At 35.2% G+C, this 23,860-nt stretch overlaps 1 protein-coding gene across 1 annotated transcript; it reads right to left on the bottom strand.

The window, feature by feature from the left end:
• Window positions 1-2,704: 2,704 nt before the first annotated feature.
• Window positions 2,705-22,531, bottom strand: ano9b (anoctamin 9b). The gene is made up of 25 exons (XM_046840802.1): window positions 22,256-22,531; window positions 20,194-20,265; window positions 19,999-20,067; window positions 19,572-19,706; window positions 19,347-19,486; window positions 19,165-19,214; window positions 18,692-18,750; window positions 18,538-18,623; window positions 18,287-18,421; window positions 15,841-15,934; window positions 15,687-15,747; window positions 15,521-15,603; window positions 14,971-15,075; window positions 14,141-14,305; window positions 12,090-12,126; window positions 9,658-9,769; window positions 9,442-9,499; window positions 8,427-8,524; window positions 8,151-8,347; window positions 7,306-7,458; window positions 7,038-7,185; window positions 5,661-5,783; window positions 4,853-4,946; window positions 4,454-4,566; window positions 2,705-4,373 (listed from the first exon to the last, which is right to left on the bottom strand). Exons 1-25 carry the CDS (start codon window positions 22,274-22,276, stop codon window positions 4,331-4,333), a joined length of 2,451 nt encoding a protein of 816 aa, XP_046696758.1. The 5' UTR covers window positions 22,277-22,531; the 3' UTR covers window positions 2,705-4,330.
• Window positions 22,532-23,860: the final 1,329 nt, after the last annotated feature.

The following is a 23,860-nucleotide window of genomic DNA, read 5'->3' on the forward strand; positions in this document are numbered from 1 at the left end:
AGTAAAGGTAAAATAAACTGGTTTTTCTTACTGTTTAAAAACTGAAAATAATAATAATTATTAAGTGTTCTCATAAAAGCCATGCTCTTGACCAGTTTGATATTAGTGGGCCATCCATTTATGTCCTTCTTTTCATTTCCTGTAGCAGCTATAAATTAGCTTAAAAAGCATAATAATTTTTTTCTTTCAGACCACAGCAGAAATAGTTTTAATTCAAGTCAAGTCAAGTCAAGTTTATTTTTAAAGCGCTTTTCACAACAGACATTGTCTCAAAGCAGCTTTACAGAAATCAACAGTCAAGCTGAATGGTGTGTATTTATCCCTGATGAGCAAGCCATGGCGACTGTGGCAAGGAAAAACTCCCTTAGATGTTATGAGGAAGAAACCTTGAGAGGAACCAGACTCAAAAGGGGAACCCATCCTCATTTGGGTGACATCAAGAGTTTGATCATAAATCTTTCAACAATACAGAACACTGAAGAGTAAGAACTAACATGAGTACTGGAGTATAAGATTATAAGTAATGTTCTTTCTACAGTCTTTAGTATAAAACTAGGAGCTACTGAGCTCAAAATTTGTGATCATCACAGATCCAGCATCAGCTTCTCCATGCCAGAGCCTTTAAACACCCTAGGAGGTCCAATGTCAAACTCCACACATGTAGTGGGATCCAATTGGCACTGGTACGTCTCTAGATGGTTCAGGATGTTTGCGAGTTTGGCATCTACTTCTTTAATTGTGGCAAAAGGTTTATGCACTAATATTAAATATATTATATAATGGCCTTGACACTATCAGAAGCACTGACCTACATTTACAACCTAAATTTTAATATTTGTTCCATGAAATTTTATTAATTTATTCCCAACAGTTCATGTTGAATTTTTTTCCAATCAGATTTTAGCCTCTATGTGCTGCCATGTCAATCAAATCTGCCCGGGACCTTCAGAATCAGTTGTGCTGGCCGTTGTACCTTAGACTACATTAGCAATCAAATTTCAAATTCGCCTCACAGAGCCAGCTAGCTGGCCCAGAATAGCGTCAGCATTTTTCCATTCTCTGATTGGTTAATTAGAGGGAAACTGTTACAAACAATTTCAACTAGCAAAACACGTGTGTAGCTCTGCACACATTAATACATCAGAGTTAGAGTTGTGCAAATTATGAGTATGCATCTCTGGTGAGTAGGTTGTTTTTTGTGTACATTTTAAATGTTTTTGTCATGTTATTGATTCTGAACTGCTCCAGATGATGTAGGTGACACAGTTGTGGTTGTAGTGTAGAGGTTTGGAGCTTGCTTTAGTAAAATGGTATTTACCTTCCATATGTGAAATGCCTCTCGCTCTGTAATGCATGCGTTGTTATATTGAGTTTTTGTATTGTATTGATGGTTTCTATAATTGCGACATGATAATAGAGGTATTAAGAGGTGGATTAAATCGGGTAAGTCCCCACTGGAGGCTCAGGTACCAAATACACGGCCGACCACTGATATATATATATGCACACAGAAGAGAACCCTTGGAAACAACACTTCCAAACACACCATATTTGTTCAGGCTTTTTCTGCACCTGGTTGCTACTTAGCCACTTTAACATACTGCTTTACCATGTTGGCAAACAATGACTGTGTAATATATCATGTGTTCATTTGACCACATTTACCAAGATTATTGTCCTGATAGGTAAAACCATAGAATTCAAAGCGGCAGAACTTTTATTTTCACATGACTAAAATCCAACATATATATGATATGATGATGCTTCTCAAACTACAGTGTTGGGCCTAGTTATCGCATTTCAGGAACCGTGGATCAGTTTTAGGACATTGAAATACTTAAAAAGGTCATGTTGCCTTATACCGAGAAGGAAATGCCCATAAAATGGGTGTTTCATCAAGACAACGACCCCCAACACACCAGTAAGCGAGAAGCACCTTGATTCCAGACCAACAAGAATAGCGTTATGGAGGGGCCTGGAATACCTGTTCACAGGTGCCAAAGGTTGGTCGACTCCATGCAACACAGATGTGAAGCAGTTCTCAAAAACCGTGGTTATACAACTAAATATTAGTTTAGTGATTCACAAGAAAGCTAAATCTTTAAGCATTTTTTAGTTTTTACAGTAAATGTTTGACTTTGTAAAGAAACATGCAGAAACTGCTATTTTTTTGAACAGCCTAATATTCTTTTCTCTTACCTTTCTTTAAATTAATAACAAAATTGATACATTTTTCTTCATGTTTTGATTTAGAATTGAACGCGTCGTGTTCCCAATGCATTTGCGTGTATTAAAATAAAAGTTATAATAAGGATTTTGATCTTTACTCACTTTTTTATTTTAAACACTGCTATTATTTTGAACACAACTGTATATATAGGTAAAGGAGGGTTTAAAGTAACTTATAAAAATTAGTGGCTATTTAAAATAACTTCAAGTATCTGTGTTCACTTCTGGTAAGTCATAATGGTGAAGACATTATTATTCTATGCATTATGGATAAATGTGAGAAGATAAATCTTATGTCACATAAATAAATTAATTGATTAGATCTAATCTACTTATGCAGTAGTTACTATAAAAATTGGAAGACAAACACAACACCTTAATGTTTTTTTGAATGAAATGCACTATGGGTAATGGACAATGTAGAATGAAAGGACAGGTAAATTTATTATACATTATGAAGGCACACTGATAAAAATGAGGTTTTAATATGGATATATTTTATTGCATCTGCATGTATGTGTAATAGCAAAGAAAACACTTCTTGAATACATTTTCAGACTTGATTATTTGTGTTTTTATGTTATAATACAAACATCTTAGAGGTTGGTGTTGGTAAAAACAAACAACTAAAAATGGTCATTGAATTATGGGTTTGTGGTCAAACTGTGCAAAGTACCAGACAAATCAGACCCATTATTACATAATTAACCTGAGTACATGGGTCAATGAATATTTCTCAACTTAAACAAAGTACAACTGCTTAAACATGAAACAAGGAAATGTGCAAGATTGTTGGCTTGCCCATTTAAATCAATGACATGTTGTCCCTTTCTTTCTTAGGTCAAAGGGTGTAAATTCAGCAGAAGATCATTGAGCTTTAACCACTATGAAGCTTGCAAAGATGTAAAAGCCTAAAGACTACTGATATTACTATGTAAAAAATAGATTTTTTTGCACCCCGTTTCACGTAAAATGAAAAATAGAAAAATCTTTTTAACAGCTTACTGCCACATCATTTACCATCTTTACCCATAACTAAAAATGTTACACAAAACAAGTACACTTGATTCTTACACATGTATAAAACATATAAAGGAAAACTTTAAACATTTAGTATCCTCATAGTACATTGAGGTCTAAAACATTTCAGACCCGAATGTAATTCCATATGGCCGGAATCGGGTGGGGGCTTCATACATTCACTGTCCTCGCAACACAGGTTAAACTTACAATTACATAAGCACAATTTAGTTTTACTCAAATAATCCAAAATTTCTTCATACTGCATGTACAAAATAATAACACCAGAACGTAGTTAAAAAAAAACACATTAACAACACACAACTGTAAAATGTTTGAAGACCCATTAAGGCACAGTAGTAGCTTACTGTACGTATAAAAAAAAAAAGTCAAAGTAAATGTGTTTACTAATAGTATTTAAAATATGCATGTTGCCTTCAGGTCAACTTTGCCGCTACTGCCATCAAGTGGGGAGAATATGCACATACACATACATTCCGTAATAACTGACAAAGACAAGAGTATTTTAGTGCAGTTTTTAAGTCAATTCATTTTAGCTCCTGTCAGATGATTAACAATACAACAGCAATAACAAAAGTAATGAGAATTATCATTCACAACATAACTGCATACAATCACTGTACAAGCTATGGGCTATACACATACATTATTTATTTATTTTCCAAGGTAGTGAATGCACCTTAAATCTTTTTAAAAATCCACAAATCCAGAAAGTAGTGTTTTAAGTGTGCCAAAACTTCCATTCTGCACTTATCTATTACTAAAAAAAATATGCTTAAAATGTTCTTATAAAAAATATTTAAAAAAAAAGTCCTTTTTGTGTCTAATAGTGCTGTGAAATGTGTGAGTCTAGCAAAATAAAATGGAGATGCAATTCATATACAACATTAACATGGTTTTAACCTTCAGTCACATCACAAATCGTGGCTGAAATCCGTTTCTTCCACCTCTCTCCATTATTAACAGCCCAGGCAGCTTCTACATATTTGCTTTCTCTGTGCACACACAGTCCTTGTAGAAACTTTTTCAAGAGAGTCATCGGCTAAAAGACCTTTGCTTATTAAACATCAGTGGTCCTGTTGTCATATTGTGCACTAAATTCCCTAAAAACAATAAAGGAGCAAAGCTGTGACAAAATGAAAAACAAGAAAGAATATTCCAAAGGCCTGTCTGCATTACTCACTTTAATTCCTGTTTCAGCCGGCACAGTTTATCTTGTAGCCTGTTGTTCTTCACCTTTATTGGGTTATCAGGCACAAACCAGGCAATGATGAACTTACAAACCACCAATACATGCTGTTCAGAAAGAAGAGGAAGATAATAGTGAACTATTACAACAGGAAAAAAGTGTTCCTTTGCTTGAGCACAAAGTCTGATGTAGATGTATGTAATATGTTTCTCTAAATATGAGAACAAATCAAGCCCTAGTTAATTATAACATTTAAGAGAAGATCTATTTTAAATCTCGCTTCACTTCCTTAGTCCATCTCAGTTAGCATGATCTCGAATCATTTTAATGTTCAATGTTTGAATATATTTCTTTAATTCTTAAAATAAAAAAAAATAAAAAAATAAAACATACCTCAAACAAGATCACAAAAGCAAAGCGGGCTGCTAGTATGAGCCAGTAGTGTGATGTGAAACTCTGGTCATTTTCATTGCGGTAGGCTTTGTAGCTGGAGAATGACAAATACTTGTTATTAAAAGCTTTTCTTAGTACATAAATCTTTTTCTCAATACACCTCATGTATTGCTGATTCCATTAGATACATGGCAATTATCACTGAATCCTGACATATTTATTTATAGGAATTAATTTTGTATTTTCTCATTAAGTGTACGTAAGAAAATAATAAATAATCACATTGTTGGTGAATCTAATTTGTCAAGCAACTTAATAGTGCTAACTGTTCAAAAACACAACTGTATAATGATTACTATTTCTAAACTTATTTACAAGCACTATTAAAAATATGAGAAAAAGTTTGATGTTCTTTAATGTTGATTAATAAACATCAAATGAGAGCATATTTTTATAGAAAATAACCATGCAACCATGAGGTGGAACCCCAGTATTGGTTCGTATGCTATAACAGCATGTCCATTCATGTTCTGTCCCCTGCATATTCTTATAGGGGTCTGAAATTGTCGTTTATTTCTTTTAGTTAGATGAAAATATACACTATGAAAAGGTAAATGTTCATACAACTACCACAACTTTAAGGTGCGGCATATTGATAACGTGAGAGAATGAGGTTAAAATTTGTATTGCAGCCAGCCACTAGAGGGCCTTATTTCTGCTTTACATTTACCTGTATATGCAGCCATTGGCTAGGTTCTGGAAAGTTCTAATCTGTGCTAAATAAAGAAAATGTCTTGCAGAACCTTACCTGCACTCAGTGATATTTTCCCCAGTTGACAGCATCATCTGTTTAAGGCTAAAGTCTTCACGTACATTTGCATCAGACATGTATGCAGTGCTGAGTGTGTAGTCAGTGTAGCCTGCCATACACCTGATAAACACACATGATTTACTTACTGCTTGGCAACGTTTACAGGCACTTATAACGATCAAGCTTATAATCTTAGTGTATATTATTATATAATTTTACACATTAAGGCTGCAAATGTAGTAAAGCTTTGCACATACAGTGCATCCAGCATGTATTCACAGCACTTCACATTTACCACATTTTGATTTATAGCCTTCTTCCAAAATGAATAAATTCATTATTTTCCTCACAATTCTACAAACAATACCCCATAATGACAACGTTAAAGAAGTTTGTTTGAAAACTTTGCAAATTTATAATAAAAATGTACTTAAGTATTCACAGCCTTTGCCATGACACTCAAAATTGAGCTCAGGTGCATCCTATTTTCACTGATCATTCTTGAGATGTTTCTACAACTTGATTGGAGTCCATTTGTGGCAAATTCAGTTGATTGAACATGATTTGGAAAGGCACACACAAAGAAAGGTCTTTATAAGGTCGCACAGTAACAGTGAATTTCAAAGCACAAACCAAGCCATGAAGTTCAAGGAATTGTCTGTAGAACTCAGAGACAGAATTGTATTGAGGCACAGATCTGGGAAAGGGTACAGAAACATTTCTACAGCATTGAAGAACCCAATGAGCACAATGGCCTTCATCATCTATAAATAGAAGAAGTTTGGAACTACCAGGACTCTTCCTAGAGCGGGCTACCTGGCCAAACTGCGCAATCTGGGGTGAAGGGGTTCATCTTCCAACAGGACAACAAGCCTAAGCACACAGCGGCTATGGGACAACTCTGTGAATGTCCTTGAGTGGCCCAGCCAGAGCCCAGACTTGAACCCGATTGAACATCTCTGGAAAGAACTGAAAATGGCTGTACACCAACACTCACCATCCAACCTGGTGGAGCTTGAGAGGTTCTGCAATGGGAGAAACTGCCCAAAAATAGGTGTACCAAGCTTGTAGCATCCATCTCAAAAAGACATGGTGCCAAAGTAGCTTCAAAAAAGTATTGAGCAAAGGCTATGAATATTTATGTACATGTGATTTTTGTTTAGTTTTTTATTTTTAGTCAATTAGCACAGATTCCAAACAAACATCTTTCACGTTGTCATTATGGGGTATTGTTTGTAGAATTTTGAGGAAAATAATGAATTTAATCCATTTTAGAACAAGGCTATAACATAACAAAATGTGAAAAAATGTAAGCACTGAATACTTTTGGGATGCACCATATCCTCAAATAATCATCGGGTTTCTTATACTTACTGCAAGTCTGTGGCTGTCCCATTGGCACATGGTCCGAAACGATATCGATACACCAGACGTGGAACAAATTCAGATGATATTCCAATTACCAGTCCATTTGCAATGACTGCTGCCACCCCAATTACCTCTAAAATATTAATCCACACACCTGTGTGTGCACAGAAAACAGGAAAGATCCAAGTTGGGTAAAAATTAGTACACCTTGCTGATATTCTGAATATTATTTCAGAATGATTACATGCACAGATGCACAATAAGTACTTCTCACCAATATCATTTGTTTTCTTTGGCACAAGGCGACGTTCCATCAGCAACATTTTAATTGCATCCAGTCTGATCTCGAATATGTTGTTAATGAGGGCAAGAAGTGGAGCCAAGGGAAATGCTGCTACAAAGATTGTTGTGAAACTGAACTGGATAACTACAGAGACAAAATAATTTAAAAAATCAGTGCTAAACTGAAATAGCACATAAAACACCTAACAGACACTATTAGACCTAAGGAAATAAAAGAGGATATAATAGACCAAAGGTGCCCAAACTTTTTCCTATAAAGAGCCAAAAAACTTTTAGGCCAAAATGTTGCATTATGTCAAACTGTATTATATTCAAGTTAAATGGTTCCCTATTAATTAGTTAGATAGTTAGTTAGTTAGTTAGTTAGTTAGTTAGTTAGATAGATAGATAGATAGATAGATAGATAGATAGATAGATAGATAGATAGATAGATAGATAGATAGATAGAGAGAGTTTGAAGTCAGTTAGTTTGCTTTTCAGTTTACACTTAACATTCATTAGACTGAATGTCTGCTTACAAAGCTAGATACTATTAATGATTTCAAAATGTATTTTCTTAAAAATTAAGATATGCGTCAATGGCATTTTCCACCTTTATTTCCCCACTTCTCATATATAGCATGGCCAAAGGTCACTAGGGCCAACTTTTACCTTTGACTTGTGCATCAGAATTGACACATGAAACTTTGCTCCATCTACTACCAAAATTAGCTTTAGTATGTGCCCACCCTCAGACTAGCTCTCCTGTAAAGCTGGCAATTTAGTGCATATGCCATCATGAGTGCTTTTCTGGGTTTTCTCCTCAAACACACCTACCCATTTCTAAGAACTCATTAAACAAACTGAAGGCATGGACAGTATTCAGATGGTAGTTCTTCAGCCAATTTTTTAGATGGCAGATGTCACAGAGCTCTATACCAGGACCATCTTCTTTACATGATGATGTTACACATTTACCACATTTCTCCATGTCATTCATAATCTTTGGCTTTTTAAACAACAGCTTAAGCCACCTAGAGGGAAACACAGAATTATTAAGACAATCAGGTTCATGAATGTAAGGCAGTTGGTAAATCATTTAAAAACACTTACGGCCCAGTAAACTCAAATATGTTGCTGATGGTTTGTTTGAGGATAAGAATAATGGCCATTTGAATGAAGAGGTCAGTAAGACAACCGCTAGGGTGGCACTAAAACACAAAGGATGCAGGTCATTAGCTGCACAAAGCTATTCAAACTACCGTAATCATGTACAACCCCAATTTCAAAAAGTTGGGACACTGTGTAAAATGTAAATAAAAAAAAATAATTTTGATTTACAATAGAACATAGAAAACATCAAATGTTGAGGAAAGGTACCAATTTATGTAAGAAAATAAGGTCATATTGATGGCTGTAACACGGTCAGTGAGATTATTGGGTATAAATATAGAGTCAGAGTCAATTTTGGGCAAATTGCAAAACAGTTAAATATCTCATTGTTTACAGTACATCAATGCTGAATGGTATGTAGAGGTTTCAGTGCAACAAATACAAAAAAATTTCTTTTTCAGGGAAGGCCTTGCATATTTGAGCAAGACAATTCTAACTGAACACTGCATCTATTAAAATAAAAATTAATTGTAAAAGAGTCTTGTTGCTGACCTGGCCTGCATGTACTTTAGACCTTTCACCTTTGAAAACATTTGGCAAAAATACAACAAAGGACACTCAAAACTGTTGAGAAGCTAGAATCATGTATCAAACACATATGGGACAAGATTCCTCTTCTGGAAAAATTTCAGCAACCAGTTTCCTCAGTTTCCAAATGTATACAGACAGAAGATGTGATGCTACACAGTGGTAAACAGGGCCCTGTCCCAACTATTTTTAAACCTGTTTCAGCCATCAAATTCAAAATGACTATTTTTTAAAATAAAATTATATATTCTCATTGTGCATAGAGTATGGATTAATGAGATTTGCAAATCAATGCATTCTGTTTTGTATCTACATTTTGCACATTGTCCCAACTTTTTTGGAGTTGGGTGGTATGTCTGTTTGGGCAAACTTAAATGGTATGTTTTGAAGTCAAATTCTGAAATCTGTTAATCTGCATAAACCTTACCTCCTCCAGTCTCCATTTTCCTGCTATTCGGACATAGTTGCCTGGATAGCCATTTATCCTGTGCAAAGTACAAGTGACCATTTAGTACTACACATACTGCTAACAGAAAACAGTTCTGGCTTTACTTTGCAGGCTGACTATTTTTGTATAAGTGCAAAGGTTCTGTTATCATTATGAAATTCAGACATGAGACAAACCTGCACCGATTGTCATTACCTGCCCAGAAAAAAGGCCACATATATTAGCGAGGAGAAGAGAGTAAAGAACTGGAGGGTGAACATTTTCACAGTAAAACTCCTCTCTGTGGCTGCAAATGAGCGAGTCTTTTCTGCAAACAAACAGATGGATTAGTAATTCATATTATTTAATACAATTATTGGCACCCTTTATTATTGTATTGTCAAGGAACTTTATTATTACTTTTAGCCACATAGCAACTAACAAACTATAAATTAGCACAAAGACATTTTGGGGAGCAAACCTTAAGAACCAAATGACTATTTACGTCCATTAATGAGATAATTGATCTTATTTAAAAAAAATCAGGCAATTAAAATACAAAGACCAAGAGAGATCAGGGGGCCATATGAATTACAGTGGGAAGACCATGTGCTCAAAAGAGATCATTCTTGAATGTTGGTATTTTTATACACAGATTTTAGGCAAATACTGCAAGCAACTTAGTCCTTCCCAATGTATAACAGCATATATATCCATGTCATGGAAAAGTTCATTCATTTTAGTAATTCAACTCAAATTTTGGTGACATGCCAATCAGCTTATCAACTCAAAACACCTGCAATGGTTTCTTAAGCCTTTAAAATGGTCTTTAAGTTTGGTTCACTAGGCTACACAATCATGGGGAAGACTGCTTATCTGACATTTGTCCACAAGACAATCATTGACACCCTTCACAAAAGAGTAGGCCACAAACATTAATTAAAAAAGCTGGCTGTTCACAGTGCTGTATCCAAGAGTGTTAACAGAGAGTTGAGTAGAAAGAAAAAGTGTGGAAGAAAAAGATGCACAACCAACCAAGAGAACCACAGCCTTGAGAGGCTTGTCAAGTAAATTTGATTAAAGAATTTGTGTGAACTTCACAAGGAATTGTGGAGGCTGGGTCAAGGCATCGAAAGCCACCACACACAGAAGTGTCAAGGTATTTGGCTACAGTTGTCGTATTCCTCTTGTTAAGCCACTTCTGAAATACGTCTTACCTGGGCTAAAGAGAAGAACTGGACTAGAGTCTTGGGGAAGGGTGAAGAAGCTCATAGCCCAAGTTGCTTGAAGTCCAGTGTTAAGTTTCCACAGTCTTTGATGATTTGGGGTGCAATGCTGGTGTTGGTCCACTGTGTTTTTTGAAATCCAAAGTCACGGCACTTATTTACCAAGAAATTTTAGAGCACTTCATGCTTTCTTCTGCTGACCAACTGACCAACTTTTATTTTCCAGCAAGATTTGGCACCTGCCCACACTGCCAAAAGTACCAAAAATTGGTTAAATGACCATGGTGTTGGTGTGCTTGAATGGCCAGCAAACTCACCAGACCTGAACCCCATAGAGAATCTATAATATATTGTCAAGAGGAAAATGAGAAACAAGATACCATGAGCTGATGAGCTGAAGACCACTGTCAAAGATACCACCATACCACCTCAGCAGTGCCACAGACTGATCACCACCAATTGAGGCAGTAATTAAAGCAAAAAGAGCCCCTACCAAGTATTGAGTACATATACAGTAAATGGCCATACTTTCCAGAAGGCCAACAATTCACAAAAAAATTTTATTGGTCTTATGAAGTTTTTTAATTTGTTGAGAATTGGTGGGTTTTTCGTAAATGTGAGCCACAATCTTTACAATTAAAAGAACCAAATACTTAAACTACTTCAGCCTGTGTGCACAATTTGAGTTGAATTACAGAAATAAATGAGCTTTTACGACATTCTAATTTATTGAGATGTACCTGTATATATAATGTGCCAGGGGTGAGCGAGTGTAGTGGGTTCTGGTAGTGGGGAAAACACATCCGCAAATTATTTTTGCAACCTTCCCGCCTTTGCTCTCTGCGACGGCGAGAGGGGGTCTCCACAGGGGACCGAGGTAAATTTTGACCTTGTCTCCGGTCCAACTCGCAGTGTAACCTTAAAGGGTCTTCGCGAGTGGTTTAGAGCTCGACATGGGAAGTAAAACGAGGACTTTATCTCCAGGTGAAAATTCTTTCAAAAATTCCGTATTTTGATTGTTTCATTAAATCGCTCAATTAGAGCTAGTAATAATAGATTTAATCCCCAGTAATCCGTAAAGTGTTTGTGACGTGAAGGTGGTGCCATGATCAGTCAAGATCTCTTCCCGGGAGATAACACAGAAGAGTGCCTCCACAACTGTATATATATAATTAAATTATTATTATTATTATTTGTAGGAAATAACTATACTAGAAAGAAAACATATTCTGTGGACAATATGGTCATAAAGAGAGGATAGGGAAAGAAATGCTCTACAATGCGCATTGTTTATATGTAGAATTAACTGAGGAAACCTGCTCACCGGCTGTGAGTCATTTGGCTCTATTTATATCAGTGCACTACTGAACACTGGTGGAAGATTCAAATTATTAGAAATTACTTTTTTTTGTTTATACCTACCTAGTTCACATAGTTTAAATGACACAAATCTGTTCACCTGAAACAAAAGAAACAAAAGTTGCAACACCATACAGTGAATCGTTCGTTATAGTTTTAAAAAATATGCGAAAACTGCATTTAATAAGAAAATCTATGAACTGGAACAACAGGTGATAGCAGTATTCAAGTTTCAACTTTATTTCTATAGTCCTTTTCACAATGTACTTTGTCTCAAAGCAGATTTACAATATTTAAGGATCATAGAACAAAATATTTTAAATGTAAGTGTCTCTAGAGTTCAAACATATGGCATGATTTAGATATTTAGAGAGAAAATAAAAACTTGTTTCTTTCTCAATTGTACTGTAGGATTTCACATTTTACTAAAAACTCATTTTATTTTCTGTCTGATTCAAACTAGTAAAACTAATAAGTCAAATGACAGTCACTACTGTCCACATACAACTGCAGTGGTGAACAGAAGCAAATTACATGTAAAAAACTGTACTTAAGTAGCTTATTCTGTACTTTACTGAAGTATTTCTAATTGGGGCCACTTTTACTTTAACTTCACTAGATTTAGGTAAATTATCTTACCTTTTACTCGAGTATATTTTGCGAAATCGGGCGTTCCTTTTTATTTATGAGTAAATAAAAACCTAACTGGTCAAGCACAAAGCAAGCAACCAATCAGGGTAGTGCACACGCCCTGTTTTAATTACCGCTTGATGGTATCTACTTGAGCACAAACATACAGTTCAGCGTCAATTCAACAGCAAGCATAACATGTTGAAAGTAATAAATGATGGAAGAAACTCCTGAATCAAACTTGCCACACCTGTGGCCTAACTACTTTTTAAGTAGTTGTTTTTGGTTCATGATAATTTTAATAAATATCAGTGTTTGACTCATTAATATCATTCTATTAATAGATTGATTAATAGAAGAGTGACAGTCTTTTCACATAAACTGAGTTGATTAAGCAAAGAGTCGTGTGACAAAAATGATCATAAGACATTATAGCCATAATAAATTATAGTGCTTTGGATGCTTAAGTACATTTGAAGACAAATACTTTTGTACTTTTACTCTAGTGAAAGTTTAAAGGGAGCACTTTGACTAAAGTAACCTAGTGTATTTCTAGTTAAACTCAAGTACAGGGTTTTTGTCCACTACTGATTAACTGTTGTGAAACTACTCTGGTAGACTGCACCATAATGAGCTTACTGTTTCCTGTCTTTATTATCCATCTTATTATTTATAAGCAGGTTTATAAACCAGCAACACCAATTAATCTAGGACCTAGTTGATTTTAAATCTGCCATTTCTTAAATGCTTTTCAGATTGGGCATTGAGATCTGATTAGTAGATCACAGGAAACAGTGTCCTTTACACCAGACAATGCCTTCGATGCATGTCCTATGAACACCTGAGCAGATTTAAAAAATATTGATCAACTTCGGTGTTGCTGGTACATGCAAGTAGTAGCATACTATATTTTTTATTTTCCTATATATATTTTTTCGATTACAGACACAGTTTTAATTCTACTTTTTCATAGATTCAGTTTTTTTCTTTCAGCTAGGTTTGCATTTTTTCTGTAAATGACAAAGACTTATGATCCTGACAAAAATTTTATTATGTAAAATGATTATGCCTGCATTACAACTACACAGTTCTTGGTTTGAATTTGATTTGAATTTGAGCTTTTGCTATCTGTGTTTCCTACTTTTTCCAAAATACCAAAATACGTATTAAATTGCTAAACTGCTAAATTGATAAATGTTTCTAGTGGCATGCCACTTGAATGCCTTCCAATTAGTTATTAGGATGGCATAGTTTCACTATGTGTAAATATCCCTCTCCATGTATTTAATTGCATTTACACCTGAACCACTTGGATGCCTTCCAATTAGTTATTTGGATGGCATAGTTTCACTATGTGTAAATATCCCTCTCCATGTATTTGATTGCATTCACACCTGAACATAACACTTTCAAAGTTAATACCAGCTCTAATCCGAATCTTTCCTCTAAAACTTGTAAATGTGGTGTCACATGGCGATTCTTACCCGGGTCATAATCTGTATAGTGATGTAGTGCAGTACTGCTCCCAGAGTCACAGCAATCATAGTGGCCTTATCGTTCAGAAACTTCAAACTGGTCTCAGATAAAAACATCGCAGTCACCACGCGGCATATCACCAAAGCATGGGTTAGGCCTATAATCACCACCAGCTACACACAATGAGAAAAAGACAATACATAAGCTGGATAATCAGTTACTATCCTTCTCCACATCCCAGGACACACTTTAAAGTCTTGGTCTACTTATATATTTATATCTAAAAGTTTTTATTTACTTAATAACAATAAGTTATAAAGTAAATACACTCAACAATATTATTTAGTTTGGCAACTCAACAATAGTGCAATTTTAAAAGGTCTTGTGATAAGCTTGGACTATTCAGTGCCCAAATATTTTTGAAAGAAGAGAACATACAAGTTGCTTTAATTTTTAACATTGTAATTCCAACTCAAAACAAATATTTCATTGGTATGATCATTGCAAGATTTCTGTCACTGCAATTAAACTGCAAAAATTGCATTGAGGATTATTAAACTTTGAATGAAAAATGTCTTTACCCTTAATCACATTGTATTTGGGTTGTAATATATCAAATTTGCAATGGTGCTGTAATACAAATGATATTTTATTTCTCCCATGCACCTCTAGGGGTCAAAAACTATTGCACCATTGGTTCATATTTTAAATGCATACCAAGATAAAACAACTACAGGGTTTAGGGCAACATTGATTGGTGGGGCTTGTTAATGAGTGACACACATCCATTTACTCTCATGAAACAAAATTTACAAAGAGACTAAATTGTATGTCTTACCACAGCTGTAAACAGCAGAAGAATGAGAATGCTCTGTATGTATGAGTGTTTATACACCTTGACTTTACAATGTGGGTCATTTATTATATCCAGGATCAGTTCCTCCTGTGGACCCAAAATTAAATTCAGGAGAACAGCTTTTTGACAAATCAATTAACTGTGGTATACAGATGCATCTCAATAACTTAAGAACCAAATGACTATTTTCATCCGTGAGTGAGATAATCGATCTTATTAAAAAATCAGCCAATTAAAATAGATAGACCAAGACAGATCAGGGGGCCATATGAATTACAGTGGGAAGACCATGTGAGAAAAGAGATCATTCTTGAATGTTGGTAATTTTATACACAGATTTTAGGCAAATACTGTAAGCAACTTAGTCCTTCCCAATGTAACAGTATATATAATAATTATAATTATATAATATATGAGATGCACCTGTAATGCTAATACATTCTTCTACAGGGAATATCCAAATAAAAAATACATTTTTAAAAGTAGACAGGTGCCTGGTAAATATTAATTATTATATTAAATAATTCTTCACCTCATCTTCACACCAATCAAAGACCTTCCACTTGGAGACATGTAGAGATCGATGCCTTTTCCACAACTCCAGAAACAGAGTGGCTAATTCAACCATATAACAATAAATCATCAAGCATATATTGTCTGGAGTTTTGTTTTAAAGACAGCAGTAGAATAATACATACCCCAAAGAGCCATAAACATTGCAAAGGCCACAGTTCCTTCATTGTCAAACAGATGGCTCAACTAAAAATTTTGAATAGATGACATTCTGACCTTTAGTTACATTGTTTTTAACACATTAATCAAGGAAAATGTTTTAAGTTCATGTTTTATTACCTTAGCATAAACACAGGTGTCTGACAGATTCCACGCATTACACCTATTATCACATATTGGGCACATCGTAACATTTGACTCACAGACCTCGTCTCTAGAACACACACATGGACCCACAGAAACAAATCATTCCAAAACATTGACCAAATCAGACACACAATAAGCAACAAAAAAACATAACTCATTCTAGACCATATTGTTGTTCATCCACCTTGACATTGTGCATGCTCAGTATAATTTTATATATATATATATATATATATATATATATATATATATATATATATATATATATATATATATATATATATATACACATACACAGTAAGGAAAATAAGTATTTGAACTCCCTGCTATTTTGCAAGTTCTCCCACTTAGAAATCATGGAGGGGTCTGAAATTGTCATCGTAGGTGCATGTCCACTGTGAGAGACATAATCTAAAAAAAAAAATCCAGAAATCACAATATATGATTTTTAAACTATTTATTTGTATGATACAGCTGCAAATAAGTATTTGAACACCTGTCTATTAGCTAGAATTCTGACCCTCAAAGACCTGTTAGTCTGCCTTTAAAATGTCCACCTCCACTACATTTATAATCCTAAATTAGATGCACCTGTTTGAGGTCATTAGCTGCATAAAGACACCTGTCCACCCCATACAATCAGTAAGAATCCAACTACTAACATGGCCAAGACCAAAGAGCTGTCCAAAGACACTAGAGACAAAATTGTACACCTCCACAAGGCTGGAAAGGGCTATGGGGAAATTGCCAAGCAGCTTGGTGAAAAAAGGTCCACTGTTGGAGCAATCATTAGAAAATGGAAGAAGCTTAACATGACTGTCAATCTCCCTCGGACTGGGGCTCCATGCAAGCTCTCACCTCGTGGGGTCTCAATGATCATAAGGAAGGTGAGAAATCAGCCCAGAACTACACGTGAGGAGCTGGTCAATGACCTGAAAAGAGCTGGGACCACCGTTTCCAAGGTTACTGTTGGTAATACATTAAGACGTCATGGTTTGAAATCATGCATAGCAGGGAAGGTTCCCTGCTATTTGGATGATCCAGAGGAGTCATGGGAGAAAGTCATGTGGTCAGATGTGACCAAAATAGAACTTTTGGGTCATAATTCCACTAAACGTGTTTGGAGGAAGAAGAATGATGAGTACCATCTCAAGAACACCATCCCTACTGTGAAGTATGGGGGTGGTAGCATCATGCTTTGGGGATCTTTTTCTGCACATGGGACAGAGCGACTGCACTGTATTAAGGAGAGGATGACCGGAGCCATGTATTGCGAGATTTTGGGGAACAACCTCCTTCCCTCAGTTAGAGTTTTGAAGATGGGTTGAGGCTCTGTCTTCCAACATGACAATGACCCGAAGCACATAGCTAGGATAACCAAGGAGTGGCTCTGTAAGAAGCATATCAAGGTTCTGGCGTGGCCTAGCCAGTCTCCAGACCTAAACCCAATAGAGAATCTTTAGAGGGAGCTCAAACTCCGTGTTTCTCAACGACAGGCCAGAAACCTGACTGATCTAGAGAAGATCTGTGTGGAGGAGTGGGCCAAAATCCCTCCTGCAGTGTGTGCAAACCTGGTGAATAACTACAGGAAACGTTTGACCTCTGTAATTGCACACAAAGGCTGCTGTACCAAATATTAACATTGACTTTCTCAGGTGTTCAAATACTTATTTGCAGCTGTATCATACAAATAAATAGTTAAAAAAATCATACATTGTGATTTCTGGATTTTTTTTTTTTAGATTATGTCTCTCACAGTGGACATGTGTATGTGACAAATAAAATTTTATTTGATTTGATTTGATCTGACATGCACCTACGATGACAATTTCAGACCCCTCCATGATTTTTAAGTGGGAGAACTTGCAAAATAGCAGGGTGTTCAAATACTTATTTTCCTCACTGTGTATATATATATATATATATATATATATATATATATATATATATATATATATATACATACATATATATATATATATATATATATATATATATATATATATATATATATATATATATATATATATATATATATATATATATATATATATATATATATATATATAAAAACAAGCCAGCAGTACAGACTTTATAGGCTCTGGGCAGATCAGATTGAAATGGCAGCACATAGAGGCTGAAATCTGATTGGACAAAAAAAATCTAACATCCACATACACGTATTGTAAGCAGTGCAGCCAAGAGAAAAGCTACGAAATGAAAATAATAAACTGTTGGGAATGAATAATAAAATTACATGGAACAAATATTAGAATTTAGGTTGTAAATGTAGGTCAGTGTTTCTGATAGTGTTTAGGCTAGCAGAGAACGCTTTGCTGGCCCTGACAGCCAATCACTTTTACATATACACAAACACACTCAAACATACAACACACATTATAAAAACATTTTGACTCACATGAGGGGGTTTGAGTCAAAGAAAGCTATGCCATAAAGGAACACAACCACTCCAATGATGGCAGCGGGGATCAACATGCGTGTGTACCAGCCAAGCCATAGAAAATACAATGCTACCTTCTCACCGAAGTATTCCCTGCAAGAACACAATGTAAGGCCGTATTAAATCTCAGAGAAATAAGCACTAGTAAAGTCACAAAAAATACAGCAGAGGTAGAAATGGGTCCCTGACAGGAAAAGAGTACACCTTACCTGATATCATCAATAGGTTGATTGACTAGGTGTTTTAAGGCCCCCCAGTTGGCCCACTCCTTTTTGAGGTACTCCTGCTGTGTGCTCTACAAATGCAAATAAGTTAGACCAAATAACTACCACAAAACCAAAAAGCAAACAAATAAGGTCTTACCTCATGGAGGCAGAACAAGGACTCCAATACATTTTGCCGTGTAAGATCCCTCAGGGTCTCTGGGTGTGTTCAGAAAGGATTAGAATATAACTGATTACCATCTAGGCCTTCAAAAGGTATCAGTTCTTTGTGTTTTGCATATACAGCAAATATGAACTGCAGCATCAGTATGTAGTGTTAGACTATATGAAGTTAGATTTGTAGTAAAGTTCTTAGTAATTTATTTCTTTATTTTTATGCCATAAGTTAGATGCTGTAAGTGTGGCTAAACAATTAAAGTGAAAGGCACCCAGTAGGTTTGAAACAGGCCTCTAATGGCGTAAGTAATATTTCTAAAAAAAGTGCTAAAATATTTCTGAAAACAATAAAATCCCCTTGTTTAATGATTGAAAGATAAAAAATAAACCTGGAAACATATAATAATTTGTGCATCTAAACCAGACATTTTCTTTTTAATTGGACACTTTACTTACCTCCGGTTGAAATATATGTATGGTGCAGGATGAAATGGACAATCCTGATCCTAGACAGTGAGATCAGTAGGCAGCATAAGTTCGAGTATATAGAATTTTTATATTTTGTGCATTTTAAAATTTCTTTTTGAAAGTAAACTACTGGAACACAACAAATGACATAGATGAGGATTCTTACTCACCTTGTGGTGTTTTGGACATAACCTCCATATTCAGCACTCCAGTTACAGGCATCAGACACCTTCAGCAGGTACTTATACTTGTTGAATATTTCCTCAGGGGCACGAATGCCGTAGAATATCTTATTATCATGGGGGATTTTCTATTAATGCAAAGTAAGAACAATTGCATAAAGTTGTGCTCAAAACATTACTGTGAACTCTATGAGGCTGTGACTGAGAACTCACGGTCACGTTCAGATTTTTTGCAATGAGCTCACGGATATAGGCCTCCTGTTTCTTGAATTTATGATCACTGCGATCTTCAACTTCATGTGCTACAAGTATGCAGTCAAATCGTACAGCCGTATCAGAGAGGTTTAGCTGAAAAGAAAAACCCAACATCGACATAGAAAACAATGCAGACGAGAAAAAAGCTCATTCGCCTGACTAATTGACATTCAATGTTTACCGACAATCATTTTCTGTATGGCTTATTTGTGTTTATTTCACTTTAGAGAGGAAGTTTAGAATGTGTAATGCATTCTGTATGACTGCATGATGCATTGACTATCCGTGAGTCTTGAGAATCCAATGATTCAATTGTTAAAATTTGTACACAATGAGAATGCAATTTCATGCACATAAAGAGTAGACATATTGAGTTTTGTCTTACCATTGGTATTAGGGACTCTCTGTTATTTTCACTGTTTCCCATACTTCTCATCTCGAGCTGTATTTTGTCCTACAGCATAGCACAACGAATATGTAACGACTGCTTAAAGCAAAGATCTAACTATTTGATAGAGTTCAATTATTTAGCAAATAATGCAATTAAATATACATGCAGAGTAGTTTAAATTTCATTTACATTTGGTATTAAGGTCTCTGTGCCATTTTCATCATTTCCCCTACAAGTCAACATATCCAGCTCCATGTCATCCTACAGAATAACAAAACAAAAAGTACATATTGACTGCTGAAGATCATGAGATATAATTCCTACACAAGGTTTAATGAAACAGCAATGTGTGCCAAGTTTCTGCTTCTAGTTTCACTATTTGTATACATACTCATTCTCAATAAATTATATTATGTTTACCACTGTATCCTACATTAACTCTGAAGCCTACTTTATGATATAATGCCATATATAAATGTAATGCAAATGATTAACTTCCTTCTGATATGTTGCAAAGCAACAGTAATTTGACTCTACCTTCAGCTCTAACATGTTACACACATTGCAACCTTTATTACACAAGTCCAGTTTAACATTCTATAACTTTACACTGTAATGTTTTAAAATGCCGTTATCCAATGGAACCAAGAAGAGAATGTGTTCCCTTTCTAGTTATATTGTATTCAAATTTTATTCATTGTGTTGTCTAAATTAATGTCTAGATAATTGTAAAGCTGTCTAGGGCTGAATGCTAAGTGTTAAAATCATTATACTAAATATTGAACAAATTGTAAAATCATGGCATCACTCAAAATATTCATAGATTAATTAAAATAGAAGACTAAGAACAAAAATACTGAATAAAGCCTAATTACCTAAATAGCATTAATATTAATCGCATTCTGATACTAGTTGTGTTGTGGGTTTTATAAATAGGTGCAGCTCTTAGAGAGTCCTTTAAAGTTAATGGCCAAAGTAAATGTAAGACCAATCAATTGATTCAGACAAGTCTGTCTAAAAGATGATGCTTTTTTGCTTGATCGGTAACAGCAGCAAAGATACATAACAACACCATAATCTCTACTCCTACATGTTTAATTACGTCCAGACATGACTCTGAGGCATGTGCATGTGTGTGATTGAGAACAAAACAGAGAAATACTGCAACAAAGCAAAGAAAGCCAGTATAACAAGCACTGACATACTATTCATGCGGTCTTCTTTCGTTACACCCCAGGACCTCAGATGACTGTTAGTTTAATCTATTTACCACCTATGGTAAAGGATAAATTGTCCAGACAACATATAAGGTAAAAACTGCCCGGCTCTTCTAAATATCACAATATAAGGTGCAAAGCAGTTCAGCAACGTTCCAGTTGAAAATGACAGCACATGCCTGCTTTCAGTTCTGTTTTCAGTAAAAACATGACAGCATGACTAGTAACCTGATCCTAAATGCCATCTGGTCACTAGCCAGGAATCTCAACAAAAAATACCCTTCTTTAATAACATATTTCACAGGAGGTGAATGGTAACAAATACACAACATTTGTGCACACATTATATTTAAAGATAACAATTCACATCTACCCATGTGGACTTTTCACCTTTTTATTTTTCCACATTATGCTTTAGGTTTTGCCCATTTTTAATGTTTTTTTATGCAACAAATATATCTTCACATGATGCAGCATAATACATAAAATCACTTTTTTTATCTTTTATTTCCTAAAACATATTAGTCACATATAAAAAACACACATCAAATGCATCAAACGGATGTGAATTTTCTTCTTTGAGTGTAGGACAACATCTTCACTGGAGATCTCAAAATCAGTTCACCAGTTTCAGTTGTGTGCATGAAACATGAACTATAAACATTGAGATAGAGCATTCCCTTGGAAGTGAACTGTGTTTCACAGATTTAACAGTTTTAATGTCAAAACAAAAAAAAAATGCATGTAAGAAACACACACTTACACTAAAATAAGTGTACCTATGGTTGCCATAGATTCATTAAAGACCGAGGAATACATTTTATATGTTAGAATGATTTAAATAAGATTATTATATAAATATGTGTGTGGAAGACAACTTTATTCAGCTTCAGAAAAAAACATTTTTGGATCTATTACAATGTAAGCCTTGAAAGTACCCCACACAAATACAGTGCCATGTCATCCTCAGATGATAGACAGTGTTATTAAACCCCCAATGAATCAAACAAACCGGTTTTTACGCCCTGTCTTACCTCAACTGCTCCGTACTTCATGATGAAGTTGATATTTACACGGATTTAAGGTACAACGACCATGAACTCATATGTGCGCCCCTGGCCGCCAGTATCTCCACCCGTCCACGATTAGCAGAAAGACAAATCTACCGGGTGCGTGAGGACAGAAACAGTATTTATGTCTCCTTTACACTTCCGCGTTTGTTGCTGAAACCCTGCACGAAAAAGTTTTTCGTGCGCGCGCCCGGAACGCGGCTGTACCTGCTGCAGGTGGGAGTCCGTGACGTCATAATACTACGCGCGAGGGAGGAGTGTGTTACTCTAACTGAATAGAGACTGAAAAACAAGCATGACCTCTTTATTTCTAAAGAACTTTTGGAGTTTAAGGGTTTCATTTTTTTCTTCGCGGTAGGTGGATTGTTTACGTTGTCTCTAAGTGTGTGTGTGTGTGTGTGTGTGTGTGTGTGTGTGTGTGTGTGTGTGTGTCCTGTGATTGTACCGACATCCTGTCCAGTGTGTGCTTCCATGTTGAAATGAAAGAAGTGTCAATACATCACAAGATGAATTCATCACGAGATGAATTGACAGTTGAGAAATTTCCCCATTGTGGGAAAGGTTCTTATCTTGAGAAATACTGAACTGATAATTCACACATAATAAGCATATTAAGACTATATATTGTGTTGATGCATAATTCTTACTGATCATCATCTGACCATTATAATACTAAAATTATAATAATGATAATGAATAAAATGATCAAATAAACTGATCAAATAATGATTCAAACACTAAACATCTTAAGAACATTATACAGGTTGTGTTGTGTAATACTTATATTCAATTGACCAGGATAATACTAAAGATGAAGATGATGAAGAGGATGATGATAGCATGCTTAAATAAATGAACTGTCAATTCATCACAAAAAGTCCTGAACCAATAAGTCGCAAATGCTAAACCATTATATAGGTTGTGCCGATGGACAATTCCTACTGATAATCATCCAGGATAATATTAATGATAAGAATGATGACATGCTTAAATGAACGAACTGTCAATTCTTCAAAATATGTCCTCAACTAATAATCCACACATTATAAACATTAAGTAAGACCATTATATAGGCTGTCTTTATGCATAGGGAAGATCATCTTCCATTATGGGAAGATCTGTTGCTGTGCACATCTGGTCAGCATGCTCCTTATATTAAAGTAACACTGATAAGACAACCAGAAGACAAAAAAATTGGAGATTTCCCTAAAAACAAATTATTTTTTTTTTACGTTATAGCAACATATTATTAGTCATGATATTAGCAAGAAATAAACAAAGTCAATTAGTATGAGCTTTTCTTTCTTTTTTTTTTTTTTTAAGTCTTTATAACACTGATGCTCACACACAAAAAGTCAAAAATGGACCAGCACCCCTCCACCTCACAGCACTTATTTCATCCCACCCTGCACCATCCTTATCCACTGCTTGTCTGGTCCTACCATCACTCAGGGTACAAGAAGGCAAGATTGAAGTCTCTTCTCTGTTCTGGCATTGAGGTGGTGAAATTAACTTCCACTTAATGTACAAATATCTAGGTCACTTTAAACAACATTTCTAATTCTGTTT

This window comes from Silurus meridionalis, chromosome 26 (assembly GCF_014805685.1).
Source record: "Silurus meridionalis isolate SWU-2019-XX chromosome 26, ASM1480568v1, whole genome shotgun sequence".
In the NCBI taxonomy this organism is placed as follows: domain Eukaryota; kingdom Metazoa; phylum Chordata; class Actinopteri; order Siluriformes; family Siluridae; genus Silurus; species Silurus meridionalis.

What these genes read in the sequence shown, in the direction of transcription:
- ano9b (XM_046840802.1), bottom strand. Translation starts at nt 22,276, where the DNA reads ATGAAGTACGGAGCAGTTGAG. An exon ending in AATGTTTATGGCTCTTTGGG is followed by an intron (nt 15,604 to 15,686) that starts GTATGTATTATT and finishes TGGTTGAATTAG; the next exon opens with CCACTCTGTTTCTGGAGTTG. An exon ending in GAAAATGGAGACTGGAGGAG is followed by an intron (nt 8,525 to 9,441) that starts GTAAGGTTTATG and finishes TTTGTGTTTTAG; the next exon opens with TGCCACCCTAGCGGTTGTCT.